This window comes from Lagopus leucura, unplaced genomic scaffold (genome assembly GCF_019238085.1).
Source record: "Lagopus leucura isolate 7727_CA_CO unplaced genomic scaffold, USGS_WTPT01 Super-Scaffold_100030, whole genome shotgun sequence".
NCBI lineage: Eukaryota > Metazoa > Chordata > Aves > Galliformes > Phasianidae > Lagopus > Lagopus leucura.
This window is the reverse complement of record NW_024962281.1, coordinates 328,911-349,260: the sequence shown is the minus strand read 5'-3', so window position 1 is coordinate 349,260 and position 20,350 is coordinate 328,911. Positions and strand designations below refer to the sequence as shown.

The 20,350-nt window shown below is 52.9% G+C and overlaps 1 protein-coding gene across 2 annotated transcripts in view; it reads right to left on the bottom strand.

Moving 5' to 3' along the window:
• Window positions 1-891: 891 nt before the first annotated feature.
• PPP2R2B (protein phosphatase 2 regulatory subunit Bbeta) overlaps window positions 892-20,350 on the bottom strand; it is a 65,350-nt gene continuing 45,891 nt past the window's right edge. For both annotated transcript variants that reach the window (XM_042881671.1, XM_042881672.1), the window contains exons 2-9: window positions 14,532-14,629; window positions 13,350-13,515; window positions 12,601-12,713; window positions 7,995-8,172; window positions 6,955-7,119; window positions 3,641-3,810; window positions 3,445-3,536; window positions 892-2,696 (exon numbers count right to left, since the gene is read on the bottom strand). In XM_042881671.1, the coding sequence (XP_042737605.1) occupies window positions 2,417-2,696; window positions 3,445-3,536; window positions 3,641-3,810; window positions 6,955-7,119; window positions 7,995-8,172; window positions 12,601-12,713; window positions 13,350-13,515; window positions 14,532-14,629 (1,262 nt within the window). In that variant the 3' untranslated portion in view covers window positions 892-2,416. The remainder of the gene's footprint in view (window positions 2,697-3,444; window positions 3,537-3,640; window positions 3,811-6,954; window positions 7,120-7,994; window positions 8,173-12,600; window positions 12,714-13,349; window positions 13,516-14,531; window positions 14,630-20,350) is intronic.

The window sequence follows — 20,350 nt, the reverse complement described above, 5'->3', positions numbered from 1 at the left end:
TATGGATTGTACAGGCCTAATGCCAGTTTTTGTTGGGTTTTGTTGGAGTTGTGAATTCAAGAGCAGAGGAAAGAACTGAAGTCCTATTGCCTAAAATGTTGGCTGTGTTTTGCCAAACTGTGTGATACTGTACAGCATCAAATTAAATTTCATAAACATTCAGATCAGCATCTGTGCAATTCGGTGCCAAACAGAATTATTTTCCAGTTCAGTTCTTCAGGCTGTGGCGTTTCTTCCTTTGCCTGCACATGTGGTGTGGGTCTGTCTCTCTGGGCCAAGGAGTGGTAGATTAAGGTCATGCCATTAATATGAAGGTAAATGAGCGCCTGTTTGTATAACATTGCCTTTGCAGCATTATCCATGCCCTACAGCTTCTAATTAGGTGCCTCTGTTTAAATTCATCACCAGCAGCAGCTGAGAATTAGCGCTTGGGCTGAGGAGGAAGCAGCTCAGTGTCGCGTGTTACCAGTAATGAGTCCTGTCCCAGTGGGGGTGCAGGCCGTGCAGCTCTGTGCAGCGTTGGGTTTGGTTTCATTGTGAAACCAATTCCACTACCAGCAGAGATTGCAGCTGAAGGAGAAGCCAGCGCCTGTTCCTGTGGTGGTGACTCCTTCACCCCTGCCTGGGTTCTGACGGCCGCTGCTGAACGCGTTGCTGCCCTCAGCAGCGCCCCGCTGGGCAGCCTGGGGCCAGAACCAACGCTGAAGGACTCAGCGCTGCAAACCTGGCTGGGAGCTGCCAGTGCCCCCCATGCACGGGGATGGTGCCCTGCACTGGGCTCGGGGCTGCCCGGCTCTTGTGCCCCCCGGCTCTCAGGGCTCCCTGCACCCCCCCAGTGTGGACCCAGCTGCAGACACCTGGAAAGCACAACAATCAGCAGCTCCACACAGGCACATTTGGAACAACTTTACTTCTGGTACCAGAGTGCAGGCTTTCTGTACAAGAACAAAAAAAAAAGAACATTTAAAAAAAAAAGTTACTTTATCTTGGCTTTTTTTTTTAACCATTTAAAAAAAAGGTACTCCTGGAAGCCACCACTTGTAGTAAATGTGTGAGGCAGTGCACATCCCCCTACTCATCCCTTTGGGATGGCGAATGCCCCCTGCTCCTGCCCCACAGATCCAGGCAGGGCCTCCCCAGGCTCCTCCTTAGGGGCTGAGGGCCAGAGGCACTGCAGGAGCTGCAGGGCATCCGAAGCACGCAGTACAGGAGGGGCGGTGGGCAGGGAGCACTTTGCCCTTAGAGCGGGGTGGAAGCTTCCCTGGGGGACACAGGTGAGGTGGTGGCGGCTCAGCAGGGCCGCCGTCCTGGGGACACTGCTGAGGTGGTGCTGTTGAGTGCTGTACTGCCTTCATTTGTTCACTGGGTCTTGCAGGAGCGGTTTCCAGACTGAAAATTATTTTTTTAATTCAACATTTGCTCGAGTAAAAAAAGGATCTGAACAATCTTAACAGTAGAAAGGGGGAGCCTGGCCATGCACACAGGAAGAGTTACTGATTTTATTATTATTATTATAATCTAGGACCGTGGGCAGCCCATGGAGGAGCTGAGAGCAGTGTTGGGCTGGGTTCTCTTTTAGAATGTCATAAATTAGCAACTTACACTTTTTCTTTAAAAAAAAAAACCAAAAAGAATAAATAAATAAATTAAAAAGAGAAAGAGTATGAAGTGCAGGTGTACAGCAACAGGACAATAACAATGACCACAGTGCAGAAAGAGAAAAAAAAAAGGAAAAAAAATTAAAGCCCAGGTTCAGTTTGGTTTGCAATCAGTGTGTTTTGGAAGCATCATTTATAAAGGTATTTCATATACCCAAAAGGCACCACAGTATCGAAACAAAGCCAAATCCTGGGGAGTTTCCTGGGAGCTCCGGGCGCAACAATTCCATTCTGTGTTCGGTTTTGCTGTTGGTAAGAAGAGGAAATGATGACGGCAAAATGACAGATGTGAAAAATGGGGACAGGGCTCTGCTATCCTGAACCAATAGCTGGGATATTTAGGATTAAGCTTTAAAGAATCGGCATGGATTACAGAAGCCCAGCACCCCGCACTGCGGTGCACACAGCCGCCCCGTCTGCTCCCCCTGCAGCTGATGGCGCCCTGCGCTGCCGCCTCACCACCCGTCAGCCAACTTCACAGCAACGCCTCGGGGCGCTGGGACAGCAGGAGCTGAAGCCCCCCCAGCTGCTCCGCACCGAGTCCGAGCTCCCAGCACTAAATGGAAACCTGGGAGCTGCTCAGCCCCGGCCCCACGGCAGCTGGTCCGCCTGCCCCTGCACACTGCCATTCCCCGAGCAGCAATTTAACAGAGGAATAGGAAAGAAAGGAAAAAAAAAAAAAAAGAAAAGAAACATGTGGAATCTTGTGTTTACTAGTATTCAGTACATGAGAGACTCCTAAAGAATAACTTGTCCTCCTAGTTAACCTTGTCCTGGAATATATACAGGTTATTTGTCGCTGCCACAGCAATGATGTTCTCTGAAGGGTGCCAAGCCGTATGCAGGATCTTTTTGCTGAAGTCCAGACTGTCCACGCTGATCTCATCTTTCCTCCTCTTGCCTCCCACGCAGACCTTGCGGGGTTTGAGGACGGCGCGCGGCTTGCTGTTCTCCCGCGAGGCCTCCAGCGTCACGTCGCGCTTGGTGTTGCGGTCAAACATGCGGAAGAAGTTGTTGTAGGAGCCGGTCATGATGACGCTGTGAGGGCGGAAGGGCGAGTCAGTGAGCATGGCCACGGCCCCGCTTCTGTCTCCTCCCCGCCCTGCCCCGCTCAGCCCAGCACTGCACAGTGGGCATCTCATGGAGTCGTGGAGCGGTTTGGGTTGGAGAGGACCCCGGGATCATCAAGTTCCACCCCCTGTGCTGTGGCAGGGCCACCGCCCTCCAGGTCAGAACAGCTCCAGGGATGGAGCATCCACAGCCTCTCTGCCTCACCGCTCCACCTGTACAGAACTTCTCTCTGACATCTTACCTAAGCCTTCCCTCCTTGAGCTTAAAACCGTCACCCCTTCTCCTGTCGCTGTTGACCCTTCTTTTTATCACCCCCTTTTAAACACTGGAAGGCTGCAATGAGGGCTCCCTGCAGCCTGTGCAAGTCCAGCTCCCTCTGCCTGTCTCTGCAGGGCTGCTCCCACCCTCTGTCTTCACAGCTGAGAGCTCATGCAGGCAAGAATTTCTTCCAGGATAATTACACAGATATCGCTCTTTATGGCAAAGATTTGGCTGACCCAAACCAAATGATTTTCACACCTTTTTCAAGGCAAACTCTCCCTGACTTAAATGGAACACACAGAGCTGTAACATGATTCAGATCAGACTCAGAATTCAGGCCCAGCTGTCTCACTGTGAGGTAAGCAAGGAGCCACTGCCCCAGGAGCCAGGCACACAGCCCCAGGCACCCCGCACACAGACCCCAGCTGTGCCCAGCCCCACAGCCACCCCTCACCTGTCAGAGCCGTTCCACACGCACTCGAACTTGTCGAAGATGCAGTCGTTCTCATACAGCGAGCACAGCTTGCTCCGCAGGTAGTCGTGGACCTGGAGGCAGGGATGGATGGAATGAGGCAGGGGGCATCCACACCAGGCCCCATGGCCGCTCCCATCCTCCCATCCCGCCCTGCCCGCAGCCCCGCTCTGCCCACCTGGTAGGTCTCGATGGGCCGGTTCTCCATGTTCAAGTCCCACACCTTGACAGTGAGGTAGTCCCGGGTCATGATGTACCTGCCGCTGTGGCTGAATTTGACGTCGGAGATGGAGGAGATGATCTCAGAAAAGAATGAGCGGTTACTGGGATCCTCGGGCTCCTCAAAAACTGCAAGAGAGGAAGGGACAGGCCTGGCATCGGTGACCCTGTGGGACCTGCTGCCCTGCCCAGCATGGGGGGTGCAGAGCAGCTGGGGACACGGCCGGCACACGGGAGGCTGTGAGCACCCTGAGCCTGCAGTGCTGAGCCCACTGTGAGCGCTGGGCATGGCATAAAGCGAGCACCTGTGTGTTATGGACTGTGCAACTCAAATGCATCTATTTTTAAATGAGTGCAATAACCAGGAAGGGTCAGCAGAGACTGATCTATCAACAGCACAAAAGAAGACCAAAAGATTTAGAGCCTCGTGTACCTTTTCTCTATAGAAATCAATGCTCAGTATAACTGAAAGTCAATGTAAATATTTTATAGCTACTGCAACCTACAGATTTAATCCGATGTCTCTGAATAAATCACAGCCTGTACAGCCCAAAGAGCATTGATGAAGGTCCAAATTAAATGCATTTACAAATTCAATTTCAAAGTAATGTCAGGTGGGCTGGCATAGCTTTAAAGAAAACAATAGATCTGCACCAACGAACAGGCTGCATTTGGAGTGCATCTGTCAGACCTTTTCCTTCCATCCCTACAGACCCCTCACCACCTCAGCACTACAGAATACTGCTGGGGAACAAGGAGAGGCTCCTCCTCCTTCTGGAAAGAAACCCATTGTCCCAACACTGACTTGGCCATAAAGCTTATGAGCATGAGCACTGCCTGGCACCCACACTCCCTGTATCCAGAAAACAAAGGCAGGAGGAGCTGTTCCAAGAGCCAGGGCTGGGTTCGACCATTCACCTCCACTGCCCCAGCCCAGCCTTGTGCTCATCACAGCTATTCTCCAACACAGCAGAGAAGGCCTGACATACAAAGGGAGCCCTTTCTTAGGGCTGGGGATGTTACACTTACAGTGAATAAACAACCATAGAAGTAGAAAGCATCAAACTGCAGATTGAAAAACAAGACGCCTCAGAGAGCAAACCCAAGAGGTGATGGCAGCACCAAGAACACGAGCAGGAGGAGAAGGGCAGCAGCAAGAAGGGCTGGCTTCAGATCCTGACCCCGCAGTGCTGTGCGCTCTGCATGGGCCGAGCAGCACTAAGCTGCACTGCGCCCCGAGAGCCTGCAGCCCAGAGCAGCTTCTGCACAGCGCTGCTGTCCGAGCTCCTGCACGGCTGTGCATGCAGCCCGAGGGCTCTGCGGGCAGCTCGGAGCACATGGCTCCTTTCCATTCCTTAGTGAATGCAACCGCCCCTCCATTTCTGTAACACCAATTCAAACCCCGTCTTTTCTTTCTCTCCTTCATTTAAACTCTAATAGGGACCATTGGCCACACGTACCAGGAAATCCAAAACAACACAAAGCCTGTGGCACAGCACCCAGAGCCCCCACTGCAGCGATGGTCCCGCAGGGCTGCAGAGCCCTCAGCCATCTCTCCAGGCTCTGACTCCGTGCTGCAGGCCACAACAGATTTCTCACTTAAAATGGAGATTGGGGAGTGCTGCAGAGGCAAAGAGGTTTGTTTCCTCATTAGCTAAATGAGCCCAGGGTGGCAGACAAGGTTTGTCATCCTCTGGAGATTCTGCACAATCAGCTTGTTAATTTTTAGCTCGAGGTCTTGCCAGGCTTATTACTGCATGCAGCAGGACGTCGTTAGCCGCTGCTCGGGGCTGAGGAAGGAGGTGATTTGTTTCTGGAGGCACTGCCACATCTCAGCTCTGCACCGGCTGTGTGCTGCCCCAACTGACAGCAGGCAACGAGAGCTCTGCACCACGGATCCTCAGCCCTGGGCAGGATGTGCTTCATGTGTCTGGAGCAGGGAGTTCCTAATGTGAGAGCAGATCCTTGCACCCCATTTATGTGCCCTTTTTCTAGTATAAAAGGCTTTGGTGAAAAGGAAAACAGAAAAAAAACAAAAACAAAACAAAAAACCAAGAGAATATTCTGTCAACAGGAAGGTGACAGCAGTCGTGCAGCAAGGTGTGCCTGTACCCAGGGCTCAGTCCTGTAAGGCTATAACACAATGGAAAGTGCAGCAATAACCAGGGGGTGGCAAAGTCCTGAGCTGCAGCAAGTGAGGATTTGCTCGAACAGAACAGCTGTGAGCACTGAAACTAAAGGAAAAGGCTGCTTACCTTTGGAAGGCCTCAGATATGCAGGAATCTCCAGTGAGACCCCCTCACTGCCAGCCCTTAAATGAGGGCCAGGAAGGGGTGGATCCTGGCTCCAGCCCTTCTATCAGGTACATAGCATACAGCTGAGCTCCTCTGGGTCAGCCCTGCCTTCCCACCAGGTGCCCAATCACTGCTTCGAGCCACTGCCAGCAGCCTCAGGTCAAACAGGATGGCAGAATTTAATAGAAGAGCATTTCAATAAGTCTGCCCCTAAGCTGCAAAGTGTGTCTGCCTGATTGAACACAACAGGGATGTGCAGTGCTATCACAGAATGGCCCAGGTCGGAAGAGACCTCAAGGATCATGAATCTCCAACCCCCCTGCCTCAGGGCCACCAACCTCCCCATTTAATACTACTGACAGCTATTAAATACCCCTGCTGGAGAATTTGCCTCCAAAGCCAATGTTGCTTTTCATTCTGAACTCTGATGAACTGTCTCAATTTCAACTTACACATCTGCTGAGCTGCAATTGACTCAGGCTGCTGCTTCAGAGGTGCAGAGGGAAATCAGTAAGAAAATTTCAATGGAGAGGTCAAACCAAACTCTTGTTCACCGCTGGTCGGCGCTCACTGTGGGCTGAAGGATGTGGCAGCACCAAACAAAGGCAGTGGCCATGTAGGGACTGCTGCCTCCAGAGCATCAGGGAAAGGGATTGCCTTAGCTGTCATTGCACTCCAAGTCACTGTAGGACTGTAAGACAGTCATGAAGTGCAAGAACAGAGAGATGCGTTCTGCTAGGGTTTGGGATTCACAGATTCACAGAATTGTAGGGTTTGGAAGGGACCTCCAGAGACCATCGTGTCCAACCCCCTGCCAAAGCAGGCTCCCCAGGCATCCAGGCAGGCCTTGAACATCTCCAGAGGAGACTTCGCAACCTCCCTGGGGCGGCTGACACTTTCAAGTCTCCAGATGTCCGAGCAAGCTTCCCTCTGCACCTCCTGTGCTGCAGCACACAATGGCAGCTCGCACAGCACTCACACTTGGCGTGGCGGTCGCAGAGGGCGGAGGTGCGCATGTCGCACAGCCGGATGGTGCCTTTGCTGCTGCTGTACACGAAGGTGTTGCAGTGGTGGGGGTGGAACTCCGCGGCGGTGATCACTTCCGTCAGCTCCTCCATGTTGGCTGGCTTGATGTCCACGATATCTGGGGGTGAGTGAAGGAGCCCGCTGCTCCCTGCTTGGAATTGGTGCCTCGAGCCATCAAACCCCTCAAGTTTTGCCTAAATCCTCCCCTCATTCACTGAAATAAGCACACATGGCAGCGTTGCTCAGATGTGGGCCCCCACCGACCACACACCTGTGGCTGCTGAACTCCGGCTGCCTAACGCTGCCACGTGCCCCCAGGGCTTCTCAGTAGAGAACACGACATAAATACCAGTGGCGCTTAGTGCCCCACCGTGATTATTTCTGATGCAGCAGTTAGGAGGGTGACAGGCATGATCTCATTTGTGCGCCTGTGACTGGCAGCCTGTCACCCTGCTGCGCTATTAAGATTTCCCCTCCCCGTCTCCCCCAGGGCATCTGTCTTCTACATCACCCCCAATCCCTCTGCCCCAGCTCAGCCCTGCAGGCAGAACTCAAAGTAGTGGCAGTGGGGGTCCCACAGAGCAGGGGGCTCAGCACCCAGCACTGCCAGCACACTGCCATGGCTCAGCCCACGCAGACAAGCACCAGCAGCAGTGACTGCTCTGGGGATGAGGACGTCCAAAGCTGTGACTGAGGGGGCTGTGGGTACTGTGGAGCACTGAGCCCTGCGGCTTTGCTGTGCTCTGTGCCTGCACCGACCTCCTGGCAGGATCTGGGGTAACTGGCAGTAATGAACCTGTAATGAGCAGGACCAGTTAGTAACACTGCCGAAGAAAATCACAATGGGTCGAACCTTTACCTTGGTTCTCCCTTTTCTGGGTCAGAAAGGACTGAATGCTTCCCTGTGCACCCGGCCCCGTGGCTCTCTGTTAATACAGCTCCTGGCAGCAGAGGGGCCCAGGGACACCATAGGGTGCGCGCACCAAAGGATACTGAAGCTCTGATTTGTGATCTCAAAGTTCCAGAGGTTTATCCGCAGGTCGTCGGCCGACATGTAGGTCTCGTAGTCGCTGTTGACAGATATGGAGTTGATGTGGTACGTGTGCGCGTTGGCAAACACCCTGCGGGGGGTGGCCTCCACCATCAGGTCCATGGGCCGCAGCACTGGCACCTGCAGGGGACGGGCAGTCAGCAGTGGGCACGGGATGCTGGGAGCCACGTGGGGCAGCACCGCAGCATCGTCTGCTTTGGGAGACAACAGTGCCAGTCCGGAGCTCTTCTACAGCAACAGTTCCTTCTTCGGTCAAACAACAGCAAAACCTCTCCTATTTTGTCACTTCGGAATGTGAAATTCCTGCCCCGCTGCTAACAGAAGTGCTGTATTAAGAGCTGAATCAGCTCCGGATTTTCTTTCAGATTTTCAAGATTTGCCCCACAGTGAATGGTGGAAGTAAAGGAGGGGAAGAGATAGAAGGGAAGCACAGGGCAGGGACAGATGGAGGAAATAGGAATGTTTGCCTTTGGATTTGTAAGCATAGCTCACGTAAACATGAGGGGATGGAGGGAGGCATGAAAGCAGCATATGCAAGGAGAGGTGTACTTAATAACTTCAGACATTGTGCTCTTAAGGCAGCTGCGTGCACCAGTGCTACCCCCGCCAGGAGCTGCGCCCTCCAGCCACTCCATCACAGCAAATGTTTTCTGTGTGCTGCCCGAAGAGGTTTCCCATGGCTGCAGAGGTGGGGATGGGAGCATGACAGCCAGATCAAGTGACACAGGAACACAGGAACTGCCAGCCTGGAGCCTGAGCTTAATGTGATGCGCCTGCTTCCTAATTCAGTCTGACACACTCAATGATGCATCGTTTGCTGCTGAAGGACTCTGCTCAGCCATCTGGGGACAGAGGCTCGCATTGTGCTCAGAGATTGCAGGACATGGGCTGTCACTCAGACCATCAGAAACATGATGGTTTTGCAAAGTGCGTGGGCTCAAACGTTACACTGGGCCACTCTGGACACAAAAGTAAATCATCATAGGCTCCGGAGCTCAGCACTGCTGTGCAGCCTGACAGTGTCCCAGTCAGACCCATGGCTGTGCCCAGCCCGCGTAGCACAGCAAACAGGGCATGGGGTGACCTACAGATCCAACACCTGCGTGGTCCCAACCTGGTCTCAGTGCTACTGACACCGGCCACAGCAGAAGGGAGCAGTGCAGCTGCAGGGCTGCACTCCGCCACCTCCTTCACCAACAGTGAGAATTCCTGGGTGCAGCCCTTCAGTTACTGAGCGGACCTGCAGGGTAGTGCCTGGTATTACATACACCCATTATTAAAGGGTAATTTGGTGTAACAAACCGCATCAAGTACATAGAATGGCTGTCAAATAAAATAAAGCACTAATAAATTATATTACTTCCTGTTCTGTGGAAGAGGGCAATGCCATTCATTACTCACTTTAAAAAAATTATGTCTTCATTTTTCTTTTTGCTTTTTACCAGGCACCTCCTGCAAAAAGCGCGCTCCCACCACCCAACACGTCCCACCCCGCCGCTCCTCACCACACTCCTGGCAGAGCAACAGCTTCACGTTCCTCAGGACTTGGCCTTACCGGGCTTTCCTGATGCCATCTGAGAAGATCCCTTCCCATAGAGACAAACCTGCTGTCTGGCCCCTCGCCGTGCGCTGATGGAGCTCCTGGTTCAGCCATTTCCCCAGCACAGCCCTGCTCCCAGCCACACGGTGTGCAGCGCCAGCAGAGCTCCAGGTGTGGGAGAGCCTTTCCTATGGGGGCCCAAAGTGCCCCGCAGGGCCTGGCTGGGGGAAGAGGGGCTCAGGAGCAGCACCTGCAGCAGTGAGGGCAAACCCAGCCCTGCAGTGCAGCCAGAGCACCTTGGAAGGGTCGGGGCAGTGACTGCCAGCACCGTCCCCAGCCCAGCCGCCCCCCTGCCTTTCCTTGTTTTTGTAGCAGGACAGAATCCTTTTTCAGTTTGTAACTGAGAATCTGTCCCTGCTTTTACATTTCAGAATGACTCACATCATCTGCACCTGAATTCTGCAGTAAGAATTCAGAAAACAAACGGCCCTCCCGAGGCCACGTGTGTGTGAGCATGGATACATTTGATACAGGAGAAGTAAAGAACAAACTCTCCATGAAGCCACACCCAGAAGCCAGAAAATATGAATGTTTTGTCAAAATGGGAGATATGAAACTATTTATGATGGATGCTGTCGGAACTGAGTGAAACAGCAGCTCTTAATCACCAACAGCACTGTGACAACAGCAGTCGCCGTGCTCCTCTCAGCCCCCTTGTGCCTTGCAAGGATCTAAGACAACTGCAGTCCTTGTTCAAAGAGTTTTCAGCCCTGGCTGTGATCTGTGTTAACGATTCCTGCAAACAGCCCCTGGCACACAGTGGTGCAGAGGCACTCAGGGAGCCCCGTGAGGTGGTGCAGAGGCTGCGGGCTGGGACCTACGCTGATGTGCAGAGCTCTCCCAAAGAAAGCAAAGGCCCTCGTGGTCTGAACAGAGGGAAATAGTCCTGCATTACGTGGGTTAGAAATTCCTCAGGTAATAATGCTCATCAAGTAAATCCAAACCATTACAACGAATAGGAAGAGATGACTGCAGCAAGGTGGTTTTAAATCTTTTTTCTTGTCTGCAGTTGAACACGGAACCACGGATGGATGAACAAAACGTGAGCAGCAGAGGAGCATTAAGTGCTCAGGATACACCAAGCAGCAGTAAAACCGAGAGCTATGTAAATATCTGTCTGAGGAAACCCATCAGTGTGAACTGGAGCAGACTGAAGGCTGCTCTCTTTTGCATCCTTACGGACAGAAGGTGTTGTGCACAAGGATAGCAATACCCATAACACCGAGCACTCACATTGAGCTTTACCTCTACCTGCTGATATGGAGCAGGAATCACATGTTCCCACGGGGCTGCTTGCTATAGACGTCAGGAAACTGTAGGGAGCATTAAAAAACACCAAAAAGGAAAACTTGTGCAGCCAACAAGCACCACGCTGAGATCCAAGCTGTGACTTTGGGCTGAATGTCTGCAACAAATGCCCAAGTTGTTCTGACCCCGCTGCAGCCCAGCAGCTGCCAATGCCAACGCCAGGATGCAGCCAACCTCCACCAGCCAGCGCCAGCAGCCAACTGTGCAGACAGCAGCACGGGCTGGGAAGGAAACCCGGCAGATGTACCAACACCAGCGTCACTTTGAAAAGCAGTTTGTGTTGGAAACTGAGACAGGCATCTCTTCTACCCTGAGCTCAAGTTACTCAACCGCAGTGATACCCCTTAACCACACCATCCTTTAAAAACTCACCTGTATCCCACACAGAGTCAGTAAGCACAGCTCCTACAGCACCAACACCCAGACCCCAGGAAGGCCCCTCCTGTGGGCTGCACTGGGCTCAAACTCTGCCTGAAACGTGGCAGCAGATGCAGATACATATCACAGAATCACAGAATCACAGAATTGCAGGGGTTGGAAGGGACCTCCAGAGATCATCGAGTCCAACCCCCTGCCAAAGCAGGTTCCCTACAGCAGGTCGCACAGGTCGGCATCCAGGCAGGTCTTGAACATCTCCAGAGAAGGAGACTCCACCACCTCCCTGGGCAGCCTGTTCCAGTGCTCTGTCACCTCACTGTAAAGAAGTTCTTGCGCACACTTGTGCGGAACTTCCTATGCTGCAGTTTCCAGCCGTTTCCCCTTGTCCTGTCTCCATTTCATATGAAATGAAATGTCTCTGACTCAGTGAAGGAAACACCTGCTGGCCCCAGGAGCACCTGGAGCAGAGGTGAGAACTGGGTCTGAGGTTCTGTGAGGCTCAATTGGCAATGAAGTCTGAAGCTACAAAGTGAGCCAAGGGCAGACATATCAACAGTGTTGTATTCATAAATACTGAACTCGAGTACTTAGAATGCAAACCTTGACAGGAGGTTAATAAATCACAAGCTGCTCTGGCTGATTAATGCCACCATGACATTACTGTGTAGCTGGAGTTCCTAGGCCTGCAGGTGAAGGGAGACCTTGAGTCTCTGCTCTGAATTCAGGCACAGGAGTGTGGCCTCATGGTGCAGCCCCTCCTTAGGACCACACGCTGCCCAGGCCAGGTCTCTGTGCACAAATAAAGTTCAGAAACAGCCCCGGGGACCCTCATAGGAGGAGTGGGTTCAGTTGCACCTTCTGCCAGCACTGCCAGGCACAGGGTGACTGCTTTAAAGGGTCCATGCATGCATCTCTCTCGCAATAAATGGCACACATAGCCTAGGCTGTTTACATCTGACTCGGGAGGCCTGTTGTGATCCACCTAGGTGGCCAGAAAACTCACAGAGAAGGAACTGCTGCTGCAGAAGCTGCCACTGTGCTGCAAATAGTGCAAAGGAGGCAGCTCTGCAGCTCCATCCCAGCAGGACAGCAGCTCTGGGCACGGCTGTGGGATCGCTGTGCTCACGATGTGCCTGCATCCCCAGCCGTGCAGCACTCCCTGTGCCCCCAGCAGCCGTCAGCACCATCCCTGGACACACAGCCCTGCCAGCACTGCTGTCTGCATCCCACCCCCAAAGAAATGCACCGTGCCGGCCGCTCACCCGCAGCGAGGTGATCATGGAGGGGTCTCGGAGGCGGCCGTCCTCATCCTTCAGGTTGTAGCCCTCCGGCCTCTTGTCGCGCTCACTGACCTTCCATAGCTTCACAGTTTTATCTGCGAGAGAACAGAGTCACACCTGGCTGCTGCTATGAGCCCCCTCTCCTTCAGGGTCGATCTCTGTGCCACGTTACTTTGAGAGTGAGAATGGAAAGAAAGAGGGCAACGTGGGAATGTGTTACAAAGCATCGCTTTATAACTCACTACAATACGAAACGCTGTCCTAAACACAGAGATAATATCCCTGTTAATCAAAAAACTGTTTAAAAACTCAATTAACAGATCGCCGTGCTCTATAATTAATCTTCATTGCATTTCAGTAATTCTCCCCCAGATGAATTTAGTAAATCTTCGAATTTTATTACAGTGATCAATAGAGTCAATTCTGTAACACAAAGTTAGTTGGTTACGGGAGATAATTAGAATCCTCCTCGTCCCCTGAAGTAATTAAGTCACAACCATCCTAGGGCCCCATTCATCCCAAGTAATATTCCTGGATCCTCCTGCTATTTATCTGAATATAACATGGAACTGCTGAGCTGAGCGCAGCTGCATGTAGGAACACAGCAGCTACGGCTTAAAAAAGCCAAAACAACAACAAAAACTTCACCCAGAGAGCTCAGAAAACGCCCAACAGGAGCCATCAGCAGAACAAAGCGCACAGAGGAGCCCCCCTGCCTGCACCACACGCACCGTTGGTGGACAGCAGGAAATAGGCGGCGTTCTGCTGCGGGAGCCATCGGATCTTATTGATCTTCTCCTCGATCTCCAAACTCTTCAGGTAATCGAACTCCGGCTCGTGGCTCTGGAAAGTGCTGTACACATTGTACTCACCCCTGCGATGGGGCTGGTTCTTGCTCTGAGGAGGACAGAGAGGATGTAAGACTTGGAGAGAACATTTCCCACTGAATCCTTCACCCCCAGGTTCTCTGCACACCTGACCCAGCGCTGCCCTAGGGCTGGGAGCTGAGATCTGCACTGAGCCCACAGCCCCCAGGGGACAGGTCGGGCCCCGGCACAGAGCCCTGAGGCACAGACTGCGTTGGGAACAGCACCACAAAGAGAGTCCATCAAGATGGGAATCATGCTGCTGGGAAAGGTGACAACGTCTGAGAACCATCTGCCCAGAGAGGCACAGCGCCCGTCTGCCAGGGGCTGCATTTCTCCAAATCGCACAGAGCTGTGCAGCGCAGGGCTCTGAGTGGGGCTGGGGCAGTTCTGTGGATCTGTGCTGCAGGTCGCTTCCTGCACACTCTGATGTTGGTCCCTTGGAGCACAGGGCTGTGACAAACAGGAGGCGGACGGAATGCATCGCAGGTGGTGTCAGGGAGGTGGAAGTTCAAGAAAAGTGGAAGAATAACAAAAAAGAGAGAAATATGAAATGGAATAGTAACAGAAAGGCCAACAAAGCATCTGTGTGTAACCTCATACTGATCAGTTTCCCCCAGCACACACAAAATACTGGGCAGATTTAACGTCGGGTGAAACATAACCCATTGATGCCCCATAGCATTACTGGTGGCCTCATGCAGTGCAGCCCTCTCAGGAACCCCCCGAGGAGCTCTGCAGCTCCGAGCTGAGGGCACAGTGCCCCAGGCCTGGGGGGCTTCTGAGGGTGGGACAGCATGGCCAGGGGTGGATGGCAGCCAGCTGTGCCCGTGCTGGGCTATGGGGGAGCTACAGCATGGCTGGAGGTGTGTGGGAACGCAACGCAGCATTTTAGGACATTCTACAATGTTACTCCAGGTCTTGCTGCTAATTGCCTCTTTCCAATTCTCAGTCTGCTAGGAGAGAACTGAGGTTAAGAGTGACAGGCACAGATTAGGAAACAACAGGACACTGCTTTACAAGGATAAAATGGCATTTTGTACTTACCTCCTGCTCACGCTGAAATATGACAACCCGACCCCCCTTGTCCCCTGTTGCCAGCAATTCTCCGGTGTGGTTGAATTCTACTGTAGAGATAATGTCAGCTGAAAGGAAGAAGACAAAGACAATTTAAGTAACTGCAGAGTGGCTTTCATAGGCATCTAAATGCACCATTCCCACGCAGCTCAGGCAGCGCACACTGTCAGCGCCTTCTCTCCCCTGTGACATTTCCATGCATCTCAGCTTTTCTTTTGTACATAATGACAGTTGCAGCATTTTGGAGCGCTGCTCTGTGTCCCACAGCCTTGGGGCGCAGGGATGCTCCCACCATGGCAGGGGACAGGCGGGGAAGCACTCATGAATCTGCAGCACGTAAAGACTTTAATCTGCGCGCTTACCCTTGAGGCAAAGCAGGAGAGCTGCTAATGATTGGATTTATTGGGGCTATTTTTAAAAGAATGTCAGAGGTTAATTCTGTGACAATTACTGCCCGACTGGTGTAACCAGCTGCCTCGAGCGCAGCGCAGCAAACAGAGCAGGGGACAGGGAAGGGTGGATGCAGTCTCCGTCATTTGCATCGCCCTGGAACACCCATAGAAGGCCACTACAGCAGATTGGCCACAGCCTCGTCCAGCTCAGCACAGAGCAGACCCTGCCATCACCATTAATAACACACAGTCACTATTTCTGCCAAGCAGGAAGCAAAATTCCTCCTGGCTTTATGCCCTGAAGTCCTTTCAATGTCTGTGCTTTGCTAAATGAAACCAGTGAGCAGTGATGGCTTTGCCCCACTTCCGTTGCTCCTGAGATGGTGGATCCCCTCTGTGCACCAGCCCCAGCTGTAACCACAGCCCTCAGCTGTCAGCTGCAGCTCCAGAGTACCCGCAGTCACTGGGACCTTTATAAGCTCACTGGAGTGAGTGAAAGCTTTGGGTGCTCACTCACTTCCTGCATCCATTCAGCCTGGTGATGTGCACAGAGCCCCACGTCTGCCAAGCTGGGAGAATCCAGATGGCAGCAGGCAGGTGAGTGATGAACTCCATGCTGCTGCCATTAACATGCAACATGCGCTTCTCTTCCCCACATTACCCCATCTCTCCAGCATTCAGCAATTTGTAATGACACATGAACGCATTCCAAAGTTTCTTGTAATTCATTTACAACTTCTGGTGGCTGTGAACAGCCTTGGAAGCCCATTTCCCTGCAGATGGAGATGGAACTGCAAAGACAAACCCCAGGGACCAGAGGTGAACAAATGGGAGCAGGAATGCAATGAGGGCTGAGGCACTGCGTGGGAACGCTCCTCAGCAAAGCACTTTGTCCTCTGCATGGAGCCCTTCTGCATCAGCCTGCACGTGTGGGCAGCAGAATCTGTCGGGAAGGTTTTAACCATCTGTTACTAACATTAATAGAAGCACCAAAAAGCAAAGCAGAAAGGCCAGCCTGGTTCAGAGCCAGGCTAAGTGCAGCGGTGCTGGCTGCATCGCTGAGCACTGATAACACCTGTTCGGAATTTCACTCTTTTGGGGTTCATTTCAAGCTACCAAACAGATCCTGAGCTCCTTCAGACACACCTGTTATTTTCTGCTTGGCTGGATTTGAATTACTGCTTAAACATCAGTCCCATTTTGCAAGTGAAAAGATGGGGATGGGAAGCTTTCCTGCCTGTTTTCTTCCCCATGGAGTTATGGAAAGAAAAAAAAAAGCAAAAAATGGGAGTGAGAGCCCAAGTGTGGGTGGCAGAGCAGCCTGCAGCCCCCCATGCACTCACTGCACCCACTGGGTTCAGGCAGAGCCCCCAGCTGCACGGGCTGACAGCACCACTGCCCACAGGCGATACTGAGGGGCGCACAGAGACTTCCTCACACTTTTAGCCCAGGCTGCCCCACAGCTGCACCCAGGAGGATGTGGTTCTGATGCTGCTGTTAATAACCAGCACTAGGAAGCGCTCTGCCCCAGCACCCACTGTAACCGTGCTGTAACCTCAGATCTGCTGAGTTGAAGGTGGAACTGTGAGGAGACACAGAGTTCTGTGTACCAGGGAAAGCTTTGCACAGAAACCGTGCTGCATGGGCCTCCAAAATGAAATCAGCAGCACTTCAGTGAGCAAAGCATCCACCGGCACAGTGCCCTTCCGTCCGGTCCCCTCACTCAGTGGATGCCTCCTGCAGGCCAGGACAGCTGTTGGTATCTACAGCCCTGAAAAATCAATCCAGAAGACATCTCCCTACATCCCCAGAGCAGATATGTAGCTCAGCTAAAACGAAACACACTCAAACACTGACAGACTTTGTGCTTGGAACCAGATGGGGTTCAGCAGCGCCAGGTTAAGCCCTCATACAAGCCCAGGTTTTCACTGCTAATGTTTTCCAGCTGTCAGTGCCTTGGACACAACAGCTCAGGCAACATTTGCAACTGCAATGCTACTTTCCAGCAACGTTTAGGCAACATTTTCTAACTCCTATGCTACTTTCTAGCACAGTATAGGCAACAGCTCCTAATTCTAAGGCTACATCCCAACCACTGCTGCTAAAAGCCTTGTTTATCGGGAGGGCAGCAGCAGCCACAGCCCCAAGCAGCACAGCGCCACCCGCAGCGCTGAGGGCAGAGCAGCCCTGGGTGCAGAGCACAGGACAGGAAAAGGCCCCGACTCCAGCAGAGCACAGCAGAGCGCAGGCGACCTCCAACGTGGTGAACATCACCACGGCCCCTCTGCCAACTCCACGCCGGTAGAAACGGCACCTGGAGAGCACAGGGACAGGGCTGAGCAGACGCCGCTGCAGCAGCACAGCTACGCAGCACAGAGCTGCGCCTCACACCAGGAGGCGTTTTTCCTTCTGAAACCCTTCCCATCACCAGCTCTGGTTTTAGGTCACCGCATTTGTCAGTGCGTTGCAATAACTTCCCCTGCTGCACTGAGACAGCCTCCAGACAGCGGCCGCTCGCAGCGCTGCCAGACTCAACCTGCAGCCTCCCCCCTCCTCAGCACAGCGCTGTGATCCAGGGACTCGAGCGGCTTCTGCCCCAGCGCAGACGTCGTCCCGGACAAACCACCAGAAGCTGCCCAGAGGCGGGCAAAGGGCGGCTGAGACACTCGGCTCATCCCCGGCTCCCGCCCCGGCAGCGGGACCTCACTGGGGTCCGGTGGGCCGGGCCTGGGCTCTGCCCCAACACCCTCAGGCTGTAACAGCAGACGGGCAGCAGCCGGGAGAGCATCTCCCAAGGGAGAAGGACGGAGCTTAGAGATGACGGCACAGCAGCGGAGCAGCGCTGGGTCCCACGCCAAACTTGCAGCCCCAGCACGGCGCACTGCGCGCTGCTGCCCGCCGCTCCCACCCCGCGCTCAGAGCAAACCGGCAATTATTTATTAAAATTCCTGTGCACGCGCATTGAAATGATCAGTAATTGAAGTCCATTTCTCCTAAGGTTCCTATAGTAGTTTTGTGACAGTAAGAAGGAAAAACGCTTCTTTTTTTTTTTTTTTCCTGTTTCTATTTCCTTCATTGCCTCCTACACGCTCAGTGCCCCGAATGTGGAGAATTTAAAGAAAACTGTTTCCATGGAGACCCTCCCCTCCGAGCAGCACCAGCCCGCAGCTTTCCCTTCTGTGAGCATTAATGTTCCTTCACGCTTTCATGCTAAAAATATCGAGGGCTGGATTTGATTTTCACCCTAGCGATGCGGTTTTATCAGAAAAATAGAAAATTTATAACACACACACCCTGGTATGCACACGTGCTGCTGAATGGCAAGGTGCCCCTTCCCCTCTCCTACTGTGGGAGGAAGGCACATTCCCCAGCAAAGGGACAACGAGTGGTTGTTAAACATGGATGAGAAAGCCAGGGGCTGCCCTGGTGCCCTGGGCCCACACACCCCATCCGTGCTCCCAGACACCCCCCTAACCCCACACTGGGACAGCCCACATCCCCACCTCTCTCTGAACACCTCCTCCTGAAATCCCTGTGTTCCAAGGGGCAGAACTGTGTCTCCAAAGGTGCGGTGGGGCAGCTCTGCACATCATGTGTGCAATGCCTGCTGGCACAGCAGCACGGATGCAGCAGGTTGTAGCACTGCACGGCTGCCCCAGCACAGCAAACCAGGGCAAGATTCAAAGCCCAGGAAAGGTAGGAACACCATCTCAGCTGAAGCACTTCTAGTGGATGACCAAATCTCTGCAGTACCTCATTACAAACACATCCTTGACGTGCTCCCAGCACTCACAGCCTATCCCACTGCTGCAGCAGGGCAGGCAGTGCTGGTGGGAATGTGCAGCTCCATTGCTCGGACCCCATCAGCTCCAAACAGTCAGCACATGATGGTATTTTCCCTCCACCCCCCCTTTGCTCTGCAGCCTGGCAGCCACGCAGCTCTCCTGCATCCTGCTTCCCTCCATCTGCATGGCAGGACCATGGCACACACATATATTTTTATAAACCTTCTTTCTCCATGAACTGAAGAGAAAACGCTTTGGAGGCAGCAAGAGCATTACTGCAAGCATCATTATGATAAATTGGCTACAGTGGAAGATTGTGAATAGCAGAGCTTATGTCTGAGATCCACAGATGAGTCAGGCACACAGCTGCAGTCAGTCATTTCCAATCTAGCCAGGCCCAGAGCTGACATCTCCACGTCACCACACACAGCTACCCTGCAGCTCCACACCTTGCACAGCTCCTCTGCTCCACGCAGCCATTGCAGACCCCACATGTCCCCATGTCCTGGTGCTGCTCAGCCCCAGGCAGTGCCTGGCAGCCAGCAGCACCCCTGGGTCCTCCACGCCATGTGGGGGGCAGATGTGCCCACCCCACATCCCACTGCTGACACCACAGGCCAGCACTGGGAGAACCCTTCACACACCACTCCAACTGTAACTGAGGCGTCCTCCCATAAAGTGACCCCAGATCCCTTTCCAAAAGCGACACAAACAAGTGTTCCTACTGCACTGGGACAAAGCAGAGCTTTGAGGAGGTCTCAGGACCCAGCGGGGCACTGAAACCCTGTGTTCTGTCATTGGTAAGAATCACTTGGCCAATGGCAGCACACACAAAGCCTCCAAGCCTGCAAATGGTGATACATTGGAAGCACCATAAATAACAGCAAACCAGGCTGCCAAACGAAGAAGGGTTTAGATCGTTCAAATCCCATGCTATAAGATGTCAAATCCAGTTTAACACCGATAAGTGTGGGATAGAAACTCAGCATCAGCACATCTCCCACCCAGGGCAGCCCCCCAGCACTGTGGGGACAGGGATGCCGCAGGTCCTGCTCCTGCAGGAACACATTCACCTTTCACCACTATGGGACACAGAGAGGTAATGAAAAACTGAATGGTGCAGGGAGAGAAGCACAGAACTCGGCCATGTGCTGACAGCAGAGCCAGAGCATCAACTCTGCACCTGACTGCTGCATGGCACAGCACAACCCTGGAGCTCAGAAAGGGCTTTGAGGGCGCAGCCCCTGGGATGCCTCCGGACAAAGCAGTGCAGATATGGGCCTCCACTCCAGGAGGATTCTCAGCCATGAGCCCCATGGAAGCCTGTGGGTCTTGTCTCACTCAGGAAGTCGTGAGGCTCGCTGCTTTCACTGCTTAAAAGAGATTTCTTCAGTTATCCTTTTCATCTGCCTCTCAACAAGAAGGGGAGTGTGAGGTTTTCCCATTACCTGCAATTCACCCGGTGTCAGCTATGACAACTTTGTGCCACACATCAGAACTTTAAATACACATCTGAAGTTTTGAAATAGAGTTGCAAAAGCACCAGTGCAAAGCTTGCACACTGCACAGCTTTTTAACAGGAGCTCTGTCCTTCTTTCTGTTTCATAAGTTT